We start from the raw sequence: 13145 nt of genomic DNA, 5'->3' as shown, positions 1-13145 counted from the left end.
AAGACTATATAGTAGGCTATCAGATTTTTGATATACAATATTCATATTAATGTCTTTATCATGGGGGCAAAACAAGTAATGTGCAGAAAATGTCCATGTACAAACAAAGCAAAAATGTATGCTAGCCTTTCATTTTAAACCTTTACCAATATAGCCTCGTTTATGTAGATGTTTTCAGTCCGTTGATAAACTCCTCCACTTCTGAGACTTAAAAATATGTCGCTTGTCTGCGTGGGTCACTATCAAGTGAGCAGGATAGAGCATTCCATATCTGATGTCCATGGATTTCGATTCGCATTTATTTGTCCGACTTATCTTTGCTCGCTCGATTGTAGGAGCTGTAGTAAAGCAATCTGTCAGTATTTTGGGGCAGGGCTGGACTGGGATAAAAAAAACTACATCTATCAAAATGCTCCCCATACGTGCACGCCCTTGAATATGTTTACCAACTTCCATTCTACAAAAGCCATATATAGGAAATAACGAGAGTTGACAAATTTAAAACTTAATTTTTTTTATTTATTATTATAATAAAATTATAATCCACACTGGAAGTCCATCTTGAGTGTGCCTGTGTGTATGGGGGAGCCTTGTAAATAATAAACATAAAAACTGCCTGCTGACGCACACAGTTAATGTTGATTAATAAAATAAAGATAAATAATAAAAGCAATGTATCAGAGACCCTTAAAAAATGTTTTACTCAACAATGAAACATCAAACGTAGTTAAAAGATTTTACATTGTCAATCAAATGAACTTAAACAACTGAAAAATGCAACAAATACTTGTTTGTGCCCGAACTACAAAACTAAATGTAAAAAAAGTTGCTTAAGTTGCACACTAGTTTGGTCATGTATGCATATCATTACAACCATATTGTATAAATATTATTGTTACTATAAGCCTACATCATGCTGACGATCAAAAACACAATGTCATGAAATCTTATCCGATTGTCTCCTGACGGAGTGAATCTTAAAATACATGAATGACACTAATCATAGAGCTTGAGAAGCAGACATTCTTTATCAATAGTAAAACAAAGACTTGCAGGTTAAGGAAACATAATAGGAGGAAGTTGCCGCGGGCTGTGGTGTAGATTAAAAGTAAAACAAAACAAAAAAAAAAGGATATTTAAATTGGCAGATAGGTACCTAGATAGAATAGACAGGAATGTATTGATCTGTGCTCCGCTGTACGCTGCAGATGCAAAATTCAAATGCCTTCTTGCCGCTTCTGCTCTCCCGCGCATGAGAAACAGGCATGACTCTCGACTATTTTGACAAATACACACTTACGTTGCACGCTACACAAAGCCCAACATGGAAGTTTGTGATTGGGTCAGCCCAATGCCAATAAAGAAAAGAACCAATGGGCTGCAGATTATGTCACATGGGCTGCTCTTTCTGGAAAAGAAACATCTTACTCTCAGAGTGTCACAGGATCGCCAATCACATAGGAAGAAAAACATGACAGTCTGCTAAGTGTTTTTGGGCCGATCAGGTCATAAGAAGATGATCAGCCTGGCCCAAAAAGTACGTCAGCCCAGCGGGAAACTACCCGGTCTGCCAGATGGCTAGTCCACCCCTGTTTTGGGAAGCCAATCCTCCGGGAAAGCACATGTGTCTGTCCCTTCTGCCTTTTCGGGTAGTCTGATCATCCTTAAATTTGAACGACGTCCACAATCCTCAGGTCTTGGATTTTGTTGGTTAACACCTCAACCGTTTGTTCCAGTTATTTAGTCTTTTGGTGAAGGGTCGCAACATCTTTCTCCGTTTGTGATATCCTGTCCTCTGCTTCGTCAATTCTTTTGGAATCTGACACCAATTCTGTTATCAACCCATTGATAGCCTCAAGCATGTCAGTTGAATATTTAGTCATATCATCCCTTAATGCCTGTATGGCTAAAATAATTGGGTTTGTGGAGTCTTTCGTGTCAGCGTCACTTTGTTCATTAGCCGCTAGCTTGCTTGCTTGTTCTATGTTGTCAGAGCCAGTTTGCGGCTGAAATTTCGCCTGTTGTCCCGACTTTATATTTTTTGGCGACATGGTTACTTACAGGAGTGTTTCCTTTACTGCATATCACATTCGGGTTCGATTTGGTCTCCTTTTAAGGATTGAATTAAAGAGAAAGTGGCATCTGCTCAAATTAGCGTGACTAACCAGTGCGCGCCATAACCCGCAGTCCGGCCTCACCTATAATTGATTGTTAATTTAAATGACAGTCGATTAAGGGATTTTGTGGAAATTTACTTAATTCAGACCTACTAAGTTTTATTAAACTAAGAAATTAAACATCATTGTTCTTTTGCGCTGTTTGATCTGACACCAGTCATTTCGCATCATTCTCGTCACTCCTGCAGCTGTTGCTTAAAAGAGACGCACGCGCCTCTGTACTCAAACGTTAATTTAGTGTTTTAAAGTCTCCAAAGGAAGGATTGTTGTGTGTGAGGGAATGCATGAGAAATAGGCATTGTGGCCTATTGCCTTATTGTAGAGGCCTATTGCACTTAAACTTCTTTTGGTTCAGCTCTCAAATGAGCCACCAATCCTATTAATTATATATTCTAATAAAAAATGAAATAATAAATCGATTATGTAGCCTAGCTGTAATAATGCTTATTAATAATAAAATCAACAACAAAATAATTACAAAAAATATATATATATAAGATAGACCTACTTTGGTGTGGCTATAAAATATATATATAAAAAAATAATAATATCAATAGGCTAATGGAAAAATATATATATTATAGGTGGGCATAGATCATTTTTAAATCTAGATTAATCTCACTGTTATCTTGAAATTAACTAGATTTAAATGGCTCATTTAAATTCTGCTGAAAGCATTCGGAATATGTGTGCTACCCAAAGGAGGGGCTCATCTCCTGTTTCCAAAATGCATTGAGAAACTGTTTTACTGTAATAATTGGTGATAAAATTAATTATGTTCAATTAGATGTATTTGTGTTTACTTACTGTTTGTTCAGTTAACCATGGATTTTAAACTGTAGGCCTACATTAGCTTGAACTTGAAACGTGATTTTTAATTACCTTAATTCGACTAAAGTCATAACTGAACTAAACAGAAATAGAATTACATTTACATTTAGTCATTTAGCAGACGCTTTTATCCAGAGCGACTTACAAATGAGAACAAGGAAGCAATTTACACAACTATAAGAGCAACAATGAATAAGTGCTATAGGCAAGTTTCAGGTATGTAAAGTCTAAGTTACAGACTTTAAGTTACAGTCACAGTTAGTGGTATGGCCAGAGAGGCAATTGCAGATTAGGAAGTGAAGTGGAGACTAAATAGTTGAGTTTTTAGTCGTTTCTTGAAAACAGCGAGTGACTCTGCCGTTCTGATGCAGTTAGGGAGTTCATTCCACCAACTGGGCAGATTGAATGCGAGAGTTCGGGAAAGTGATTTCTTCCCTCTTTGGGATGGAACCACGAGGCGACGTTCATTCACTGAACGCAAGTTTCTGGAGGGCAAATAAATCTGCAGAAGTGAGAGCAGATATGAAGAAGCAAAGCCAGAGGTCACTTTGTAGGCAAACATCAGAGCTTTGAATTTGATGTGAGCAGCAACTGGCAGCCAGTGCAAACGGATGAGCAGCGGAGTGACATGTGCTCTTTTAGGTTCATTAAAGACCACTCGTGCTGCTGCATTCTGGAGCAGCTAAAGAGGCTTTAAAGAGTTAGCTGGCAGCCCCGCTAGTAGAAAGTTGCAGTAATCCAGTCTGGAGAGAACAAGAGCTTGAACAAGGAGTTGAGCTGCATGTTTAATTAAGAAGGGTCAGACTTTTCTGATGTTATAGAGTGTGAATCTGCACGATCGAGCAGTTCTAGAAATGTGGTCAGAGAAGTTTAGTTGGTCATCAATCGTTACTCCAAGGCTTTTCACCATTTTGGATGCAGTAATGGTTGCCCCATCCATCTGGATTGAAAAGTTATGGTGTAGAGTCAGGTTGGCAGAAACTACAAGCATTTCCATTTTTGCGAGGTTAAGCTGAAGATGATGATCTTTCATCCAGTGTGAAATGTCTGACAGGCAGGCTGAGATGCGAGCTGGAACCGAGGGATCATCAGGTTGAAAAGACAGGTATAGCTGGGTATCATCAGCATAGCAGTGGTAGGAAAATCCATGTTTCTGGATGACTGGTCCTAGAGATGTCGTGTAGATGGAGAAGAGAAGTGGCCCAAGAACAGAGCCTTGAGGTACCCCAGAGTTTAGATGCTGTAGGTTAGACACCTCTCCCCTCCAAGACACCCTGAAGGACCTGTCAGAGAGGTAAGATCTGAACTATTGTATAACAGTGCCCGCAATGCCCAGTGACTCAAGCATAGATACCAGGATCTGGTGTTTACAGTGTCAAAAGCAGCTGACAAATCCAGCAAGATGAGGACTAATGATTTAGAGTCTGCTTTAGCCAGTCTAAGATCCGTCACGACCGAGAGCAGGGCAGTCTCAGGTGAATGGTCTTTCTTATAGCCAGATTGCTTGTTGTCCATAAGGTTGTTTTGAGTAAGAAAGTCCAGGACTTGATTGAACACTAGTTTCTCCAGAATCTTGGCCATGAATGGAAGCAGGGATACCGGTCTGTAGTTTTCAAGTAGCATTTGGTCCAGGTTGGGTTTCTTTAGCAGTGGGGTTACCCTAGCCTGCTTAAATGAAGTGGGGAATAAACCAGAGTCAAGAGATGTATTGATGAGTCAGTGTTGGTATGACTGCATGAGAGATGGCTTGCAAGAGATGAGAGGGAATGGGATCAAGTGGACAGGTGGTTGCATGGCTAGATAGCACGAGTTTGAACACCTCAGACTCAGAGAGCTGAGGAAAAGAGGTGAGTGTGTGTGGTGTTGGTGGTGTATCTTGCGTGTTTGTTGTAGGTGCAGCAAATTGAGCACTGATTTTTGCAGTTTTGGTGCAAAAGAATGTAGCAAAGTCATCAGTAGTAAGTGTGGAGGATGCGGGTGGAGGAGGAGGATAGAGGAGGGAGGAAAATGTTTTTAAAAAGTAGGCGAGGATTAGTGGCATTGTTGATTTTCTGACGGAAGTATGTCTGCTTTGCAGAAGTAACCTCAGCCGAGAAAGAAGACAGAAGAGTTTGGTATGTTAAGAGCTGTGCAGGATTTTTAGTTTTCCGCCAAAATTCTCTCTGCAGCCCGAAGTTTTGAGCGATTCTTACGGAGAACATCCGAGAGCCAGGGTGCAGGAGAATTGGCACGGGCTGGCCTGGATGCAAGAGGACATAGTCTGTCAAGACATGATGCTAGTGTGGAGCAGAGTGTATCATTGGCACTGTTCGTATCAAGTGCAGAGAGTTTGCAAGATGGAGGAAGAGAGTCTGAAACAATGGTGAATAGTCTATTGGGTGAGAGAGAGCGTAGGTTTCTGTGAAAGGCAACCAGTGTTGGAGTGTGTGGCGGCTCAGGAGTAATGTGGATCTTGAGGGACAGAAGGAAATGATCCGATATTTGTAGTGGAGTTACTAGTGTTTGATCAGCGAAGCAATGTCATGTGTAAATAAGGTCTAGCTGATTACCTGATTTGTGAGTAGCAGAAGTAGGTGCTCTTTTGAGGTCAAAAGAGGCAAGCAGAGTCTGGAAGTCAGCAGCTCGAGGTCTTTCAATGTGAATGTTGAAGTCACCTAGCACCAACAAGGGAGTGTCATAATTAGAAAAAGATGAGAGAAGAACATCCAGTACATCTAAGAAGTGACCTAGTGTACACGGTGGGCGGTAGATGACAACCACATTTATGTAGAAGGGGTGGATAATGGATACTGCATGAAATTCAAAGGAGCTGATTGTTGGCAGGGACGGTCTCTGAGTGAATTTCCATTCTTTGAAAATCAGTAGTCCAGTCCCGCCCCCTCTCCCTGTCTGACGAGGAGTGTTGGAAAAAGAGAAATTAGCAGAAAGAGCTGCATGTGCAATCAAACTGCAACTGAACTGCAATCAAACTATTACCGTCATTTAGGACTTTTCACTATATTTTTCCGACAAGATCCACACACAGGCTGTCAGTAAAGGACCGCACACACACACATACACATACACCCATGTGAGTACAAACGAGGAAGTTTTTTTTTCTTTCCATTTGGCGTGTGTTATTAAATTTTATAACACTCTCACCATTCCTTACTAGTGATAGGCCGGTCTTGAACGATTAATTTATTTTGAATGAATCTTCAATATGACTCGGGAACTACTTTGAGTTGTTCATCGTGAAAAGGCAGAAGCCAATCATATGCGTTTGGAGCCGGAAAAAGAATTGATCCGTTCATCTCTCAAGTCCTCTATCGGGTTTGAGTCATTCGTCTTTCTTACTTGACTTGACACTACAGCAGAATTGGATTAGTAAATGGTTCTAAATCCTCTTTAAACACGGGTGCATCATTATCATTAATTATTATAATATTATTATTACTAATAATATTATATTATTATTATGTGCATTAATGATTTTAAACTGTAGCTCTACTGTACACTGCAACGAGAACCTCAGTCAGTAATATTTATGTAAAACTGAATTTTTGTTGCATCATGGATCATATTTTAGACTTTTTATAAAATCATCAAACAATGTATACTTAAAATCCTTTTTATAAAGGAAAATAAATAAATAAATTTATAAATAAAAAAGGTCTGTCCTATTGTCACAAAGTTGTTTGTTACTTTTTTCTGCTGGATATGTGGTTTTATTTTCTGTTATTTTACAAACAAATGAAACCATGCTTTTGAAAAAATAAAATAAATAAATTTATTATAAATATAAATATTGTTTTGTCTATTTGCTGCGTTGCGATCAGAAAACAAACACTAAGCTAGGCTATATGAGAAATTAATCAAATTCTACAATTACAAGTGATTTGTAATTTGTTCATTTTTACCCCATTTTTTGTTTAAAAATGTTTTTTTCTATGCAGACTTTATGTATTGGTCTAATATTTCTTTAAAGAAAGATTGCATTTGCATTTACTCATTTAGCAGAAGCTTTTATCCTGCGACCAATAAGTAATGACAAAAGAAACAGACTCAGCCTATCAAAGGTTCAGAGCTTTTGTTTTTGATTGCTTACAAACATTAAGCCAAGTCCAACAAGTAAAGCCAATGTTGTTTTAAAGTTTATTGAATTATTTAAAAAAGCCAAGCTTGCGGTGCACTGTTGTTTTAATATTCCAAAGTCAATTTGTTAAGCTCATTAGGCTCTGTGGCTTTTTAATTTTTTTTATTTGTATTATCTTTTACTTAAATTGCTGATTCATAAAAACATCTATTGGGAAGAGTTACCCTATTTGATATAACGCTTTTATGGCACAAACGTGTTATTTAATTTAAAGCATAATTGTTTTTATTTACTAAAAAAGCCTAGCTTGATGTGCACTATTTTGTTTTTTCTTTTGATTGTTTTTATTATTGTGATTTTAAAGTAATCTGTTTAGTTATAACACTTTTGTGGTAAAAAAAAATAAATAATAATAAAACAATAAAAAAAACAACTAAACATTGTTTTTTTTTTTCTAATGCCTGAAGCATTGTATGTTACAAAACAAAAGACAATTTGATTTATTAAATAACTCATCTCTTATACTTTCTTTCACGTTATGTGACAAAAAAATGAATGACTCGAATGAACTGATTCATTCATTTGCTCATGCGCATGTTGTGTAGTGCGGGAGAAGATCAGTTGATATTTCGAGTCCTCTATCAGGCCTGAGTCGTTTCTTCATCACGTGAAAGACTAAAGCCTAGCTAATCATATGCATTTAGAGTCGAAAAGAGATTTGATCCGTTCAACTCTCGAGCACCTCGGGTTTGAGTCATTCTGTCACGTGATGAATGATCGACTCAAGAACCAGAAAACCCGAAAGGTAGACTAATTATTATGGCTCTTATCGGCTCACACTGTGAACATTGGTTAAAATTATATGTGACTGTCAGTGTGATGTGAATGAACCACTGACATTTGAAGACATGAAAAGGTGAGCTGAGCAAAGAGAAAAAAATACCTTCATAGACAAAAGAGCAGGTAAACATTAAATTATTATTTTCTCCTTCTTATAGTATTATATTTATGACTTATTTGTCGTATGATCAACCTTTTGGGTTAGTTGTAGATGTGTTTGGAAGCAATTCTTAACATTTTATTAATATTTTGGCAAATTGAACTAAATGAACGAAATGACTAGAAAAAAAGATTTGTACATCTAGATGAACGAGACTCAAAGATCTGAGTCAGTAAAATGATCCGAACTTCCCATCACTTCTTACTCCTTATTTGCATGTAATACCCCAGTTTGTCATGGGGGCATGAATGAAATGTTCGTGAGTGAATGTGGAACTGCCAAACTGCAGTTAAAGTCACCCAAAATTTCAGGAAACTCCTACATGAAAGCACTTCACATAAACACCTTAACAGTGGTGTAATACTAAAAAAAAAAGGTGGTGTACTAAACCGAGCTGCATTTCACACACAACACAAACATTAATAATGTGCTGCATTTCAATGAAGGATTTGAATAAAGGATGCAAGGAATTTGAATCCTTTTCTTTAGTGTCACTTCACTTCTTTTAATAAATACTGTACAAGACTTATTTAGCTTGCTTGTGTAGATTCTTAAATATAATTAAATAATTATACAGATAGCCATTTACATTGTGAGAGTTTCAACCTCCACAAATTACCACGTTTTTATTATTTTACTGGTTAATAATAATGAATTAATCCATTATTAACTGCTTTTTATTTGTGTTGAAAAGTATTACATCCACATGAAAGGAACTTAAACAAACTACAATCCAATAACTTTATACCTAATACATAGCTTATTGTGTATTTGATTTTTTCTAACTGTAGTGATTATTGGTGCAAATGTAAAGAAGATAAATTTACACATGCTTCACATATAGTCTCTGTGAAAAAGGAGTTTGTCACTGGCCTGCGGCTCATTTACACTGATAAAGTGATGCTATATTCCCGAAAACAACATGTACTTTACACACACACAAAGCACCCAATGCGTGGATTGCCATAAAAAGAACTGTCCTACTACTAAAGTGAGTGTTGTAATCTATGATCAGTCATATTTGATGTCAGTGGAGGTGGTGGATGCATTACCTGTGTGTATGGTTTTGGGAAGGGACCTACCTGTGTTGAAAGATCTGTTGAATCATGCTGGGGATTATAATAATATGACTGCAGAAATGTCGCGTCCTGTGTTTACACGTTCACCAACCAAAGCGAGTTTAGAACCCTTACCTAACATGGATGACAGTAGGAAAAAAGATCGACCTGTGTATCTTCACTCATACCTCTTCAAGAATACCCCTCTCTTATTGATTCTCACTTCCTTATCATGCAATTGAAAAGGATTGAGATATCCTACAAGTTGGCTGAGCTTAAATGGCTTCTGGGTCGGAGGATGGAGTAGCTAGGGAATAAGGAAGTATACTGAGAAGCACCCTAAGTAACATGTTCAAATCTGATCATGCCTCTCATTGTCTGCATTTTTGTTTGTAGCTTATCACACAGGCAAACCAGCAGGTGGGACAGATGAAACAGATGGAGGAGCTGATAAACACATCAAACAAATTGGAGTTTGACAAAGTTAAGGTCTGTAAATTTAATCTTGCATTAGTGAAATGACAAACACTCTTCAAAAAGATTCCAGCAAGAATTTTTAATTTTGTACAATAATCTTTTTATTCCGTACATTCTTAAGGCCCTTGCACACCGAGACGTTTTTTGCTAGCGTTTTCCATCGGCGTTTAACGTCTCGTGACTAAATAAAGGGGAACAATGTGATCGTGCACACCAACACGCTAAACGGCAGACGCAAAAGTGTCATTTAAAAAAAAAACGACTCATGCTCGTTTTTTTTTTTTTTTTTTTTTTTTTTTGACGCAGTGCGTCAATACCTTCTCTACCAATCAAATCGGCAGATTAAAGTTGTATAGTGCCATCTAACATTAAGGAGTGATTTTGCATACTCTTCTGCTTGACACCAGTGAAAATCGGCAGGGTTTGAATACGAAAAAACATCTTATAAAATGCTGACGATAAACGCAAACTAAAAGCGTTCCGGTGTGTAGGAGCCTTTACAGTTTACGAGGGAGACATATTATTTCAATTTGCAAACAAATTATCTATTTTTGTCAAATTGCAGCACTTCCAAACATGTTATATATGCTTTTTATTTCTACAGGTCATTCCAATTGTCTCTAAAACGCGTTGCCTAGAAAAACACGGAGAACTACAAGAACTGAGTAAAAGAGGGTCTCTCTTCAGTATGCGAAACAGATGCTCCCCTGTGTACATGTTTCTTTTTAATGACCTTCTCATTCTCACAACTAGGAAAAGGTTAGAAGATGGTATAATCCTTAAAAATCTAAACAGGCAATATTAACTACATTTTCTAACTTAGTGTAAGTACAAGATTTTTATATCTCTGGCCTCATGTGGTGACTTTTTGTGCCTCCATCTTTTCTCAGTGGTTGTCCAGACCGCTTTACGGTGATCGATTATGCTCATAGGTCTTTGGTTCAGGTACAGGCCACAGTAAACAGTCTTGGTCCACACTTGGATCATTGTTTCAGTTTGACCCTCCTGGAAAACCATCGGGGTAGCACCTGTGAACACTTGCTCAAGGCTAATACAGAGTAAGATGCATGTAGTGCAGTGGTTTTATGCATACCAATAATTGAAATGTCAGCTATGTTTGTAATATGACATCATTATATATTATCTGAAATACAATCAATTTTAATTGACATCTTTTAATACCCTCTCCTCTTCCCAGGTCAGACATGCATAGGTGGATTGCTGCTTTCCCATCAATTAATGAAACCTTTGGGGAGGAGAAGATTTATGAAGATTGGGGTGAGCTTGTGATTGTAACACTAGGGGGATATTGATGTAGTATTGTCTTTTAGTAAAAATCTCTCTAAAAATTTAACCAGTAGCCATTTTCCCCTTCATGCGTCTGTAAACATTACCAAACATTTATCATTTTAAGACAAAAAGACTTCTTTAGCAAATGAGTGGATGTCAAGCTTGAAATTAAAAAAGACTGTAAAGTTGCTATATGACAAATTTTTATTTATTCTATTAGTTATAGTTGAGTAATGAGGGTGGTATGTAAATAAATGAATCAGAAAACATCTTTCAAAATAAAAACTGAGATATGACTTGGCTGTGCCTATAAAGTCCTACAATATGCATTCTGAATAAAAACTTGAATAAGAGCCTGTTTTTACCGACATCATGCTTTATAATTAACATCATGTGCATGTGTGCTTGCGTTGTATCAATCAGATTGTCCTCAAGTGCAGTGTGTCGATCGGTATGTAGCTCAACAGGCAGATGAGCTTAGCTTGGAGGTATCTGAGGTCATCAATGTGCTGCGCAAAACCAACGAAGGTACAAAAAGCAATCAATTAAATTTCGTAGGCTCAAGTCTTTAACACTAAATTGGATTCTAAATTTTTTATTACCCCCCCTCAAGGTTGGTACGAAGGCATACGTCTCTTTGATGGAAAGAAGGGCTGGTTTCCAGCAGAGAACACACTAGAAATAACCACTGATCATCAAAGACGACGGAACGTGAGAGAGAAGTACCAAATTGCACAGTCAACCAGTCAGAACAGTCAAAGCTGATCGCCACTGACTTACTTTAAAAGTGCCAGGGAGCATTTGCTGCCTATCCTATTTACTATCTCTTTTTAACAATATATATATATATATATATATATATATATATATATATATATATATATATATATATATATATATATATATATATATATATATATATACACACACACAAATTGTCAGATTATTATATCATATCATATATATATATATATGATCTGATATAATAATCTGACAATTCGTTCCTGTGTGACTTTTCTTAAACAGAAAGTTGGAACTAGTTAGTAAAATTACTAATCTCTTGGTGTTATCTTGTGATATATTTGACATAATCCCAAAATGAATGCATCTGTGAGCAGGATCCTCTGCCATTACTAAGGCAATATAATACTCTACATAATGTAGAAAATACTGCTCTAAAAGTAACAATTTAGTAAAAGAAGCTTTTTCTTAAAAAGGATGTTATCTGGCAAACACAATTCTTAGACTTAATAAAAAAATTGAGAGAAATTAGTAATATTAATATCATCTTAAGAAAATGAAGAATATAAATAAAGTCATAAGTGAGAGAATATGTATGGTGGCCAAGCTAGCTTAACTTGCTGTTATTTAAGAAAACACATGCAATTACACAAAAACTCCAGCAAATTATGAAAAGATCCTTATCGGTTTGGCAGCATACAACCCTCACATAGCAAATACATAGCATACAACCCTCACATAGCAAATACAGAAAAAAATGTGCTGCCTTTTCTCATAACACAAACAAATTAAGAAACCACTTGCATCTTTTCTTATTTCTGAATTTGTATCACATCTACATACCTGGGGCCTCATGTATCAACGCTGCGTACGCACAAAAACTTAGCGTACGCCAGGTTTCACGCTCAGAATCACTCACGTTTGGATTTACTAACAATGAACTGAACGTGGGAATGTGTGCAGCTCCACGCCAGCTTTATGGCTGGCATACGCACATTTTTGTGCGTGTCTGTTTTATTTCCATTGGCGACTCCTAGAGGCAGTTGTGTTAAATTGCTCTCTACAAAGTGTCTGAGCCTTGCAATGGCAGCTGTATGAGACGGGTTCATCTAGCAGGTATATAGGGTTTTCATACCATACAGTTGACCAGCTAAACATTAAAGCGCAATTTGCAGCGGTCGCCTGTTTTCCCAATGTAATCTGAGCTATCTACTGCACGCACATTGCTATAAAGACACTATCTGAAGATGAATTTGCATGCGTGAATCAGAAACATTTCCATTCAATGAATGTGCAAATAAAATATGATGCACAAACTTATTAATGATTCCTACTTGTCTTTCTCATGATAAATAGTTGGCAAAATCTGATATGTAGCGGGGGGGAAAAAGAAGAAAGATTTCATCAGATGCTGGATTCTTACCGAGTTCATGTTCGAATGTGTCAAAACATGTTGACATTTGTTTTACGAGCTGCGCCACTGAAACTGTTAAGAG

General features: G+C 37.1%; 1 protein-coding gene across 1 annotated transcript in view; it reads left to right on the top strand.

Annotated features, from left to right (window-relative positions):
• The window catches only part of arhgef15a (Rho guanine nucleotide exchange factor (GEF) 15), a 45529-nt gene extending 33800 nt beyond the window's left edge, over window positions 1-11729 (top strand). The window contains exons 11-16 of the mRNA XM_017356341.4: window positions 9538-9630; window positions 10223-10377; window positions 10509-10676; window positions 10817-10896; window positions 11332-11436; window positions 11522-11729. Of these exons, the coding sequence (XP_017211830.1) occupies window positions 9538-9630; window positions 10223-10377; window positions 10509-10676; window positions 10817-10896; window positions 11332-11436; window positions 11522-11673 (753 nt within the window). The 3' untranslated portion in view covers window positions 11674-11729. The remainder of the gene's footprint in view (window positions 1-9537; window positions 9631-10222; window positions 10378-10508; window positions 10677-10816; window positions 10897-11331; window positions 11437-11521) is intronic.
• Window positions 11730-13145: the final 1416 nt, after the last annotated feature.

Source organism: Danio rerio, chromosome 5, assembly GCF_049306965.1.
Source record: "Danio rerio strain Tuebingen ecotype United States chromosome 5, GRCz12tu, whole genome shotgun sequence".
In the NCBI taxonomy this organism is placed as follows: Eukaryota; Metazoa; Chordata; class Actinopteri; order Cypriniformes; family Danionidae; genus Danio; species Danio rerio.
Note: the sequence above shows the minus strand (reverse complement) of the source record. Positions and strands in the feature narration are given on the sequence as shown.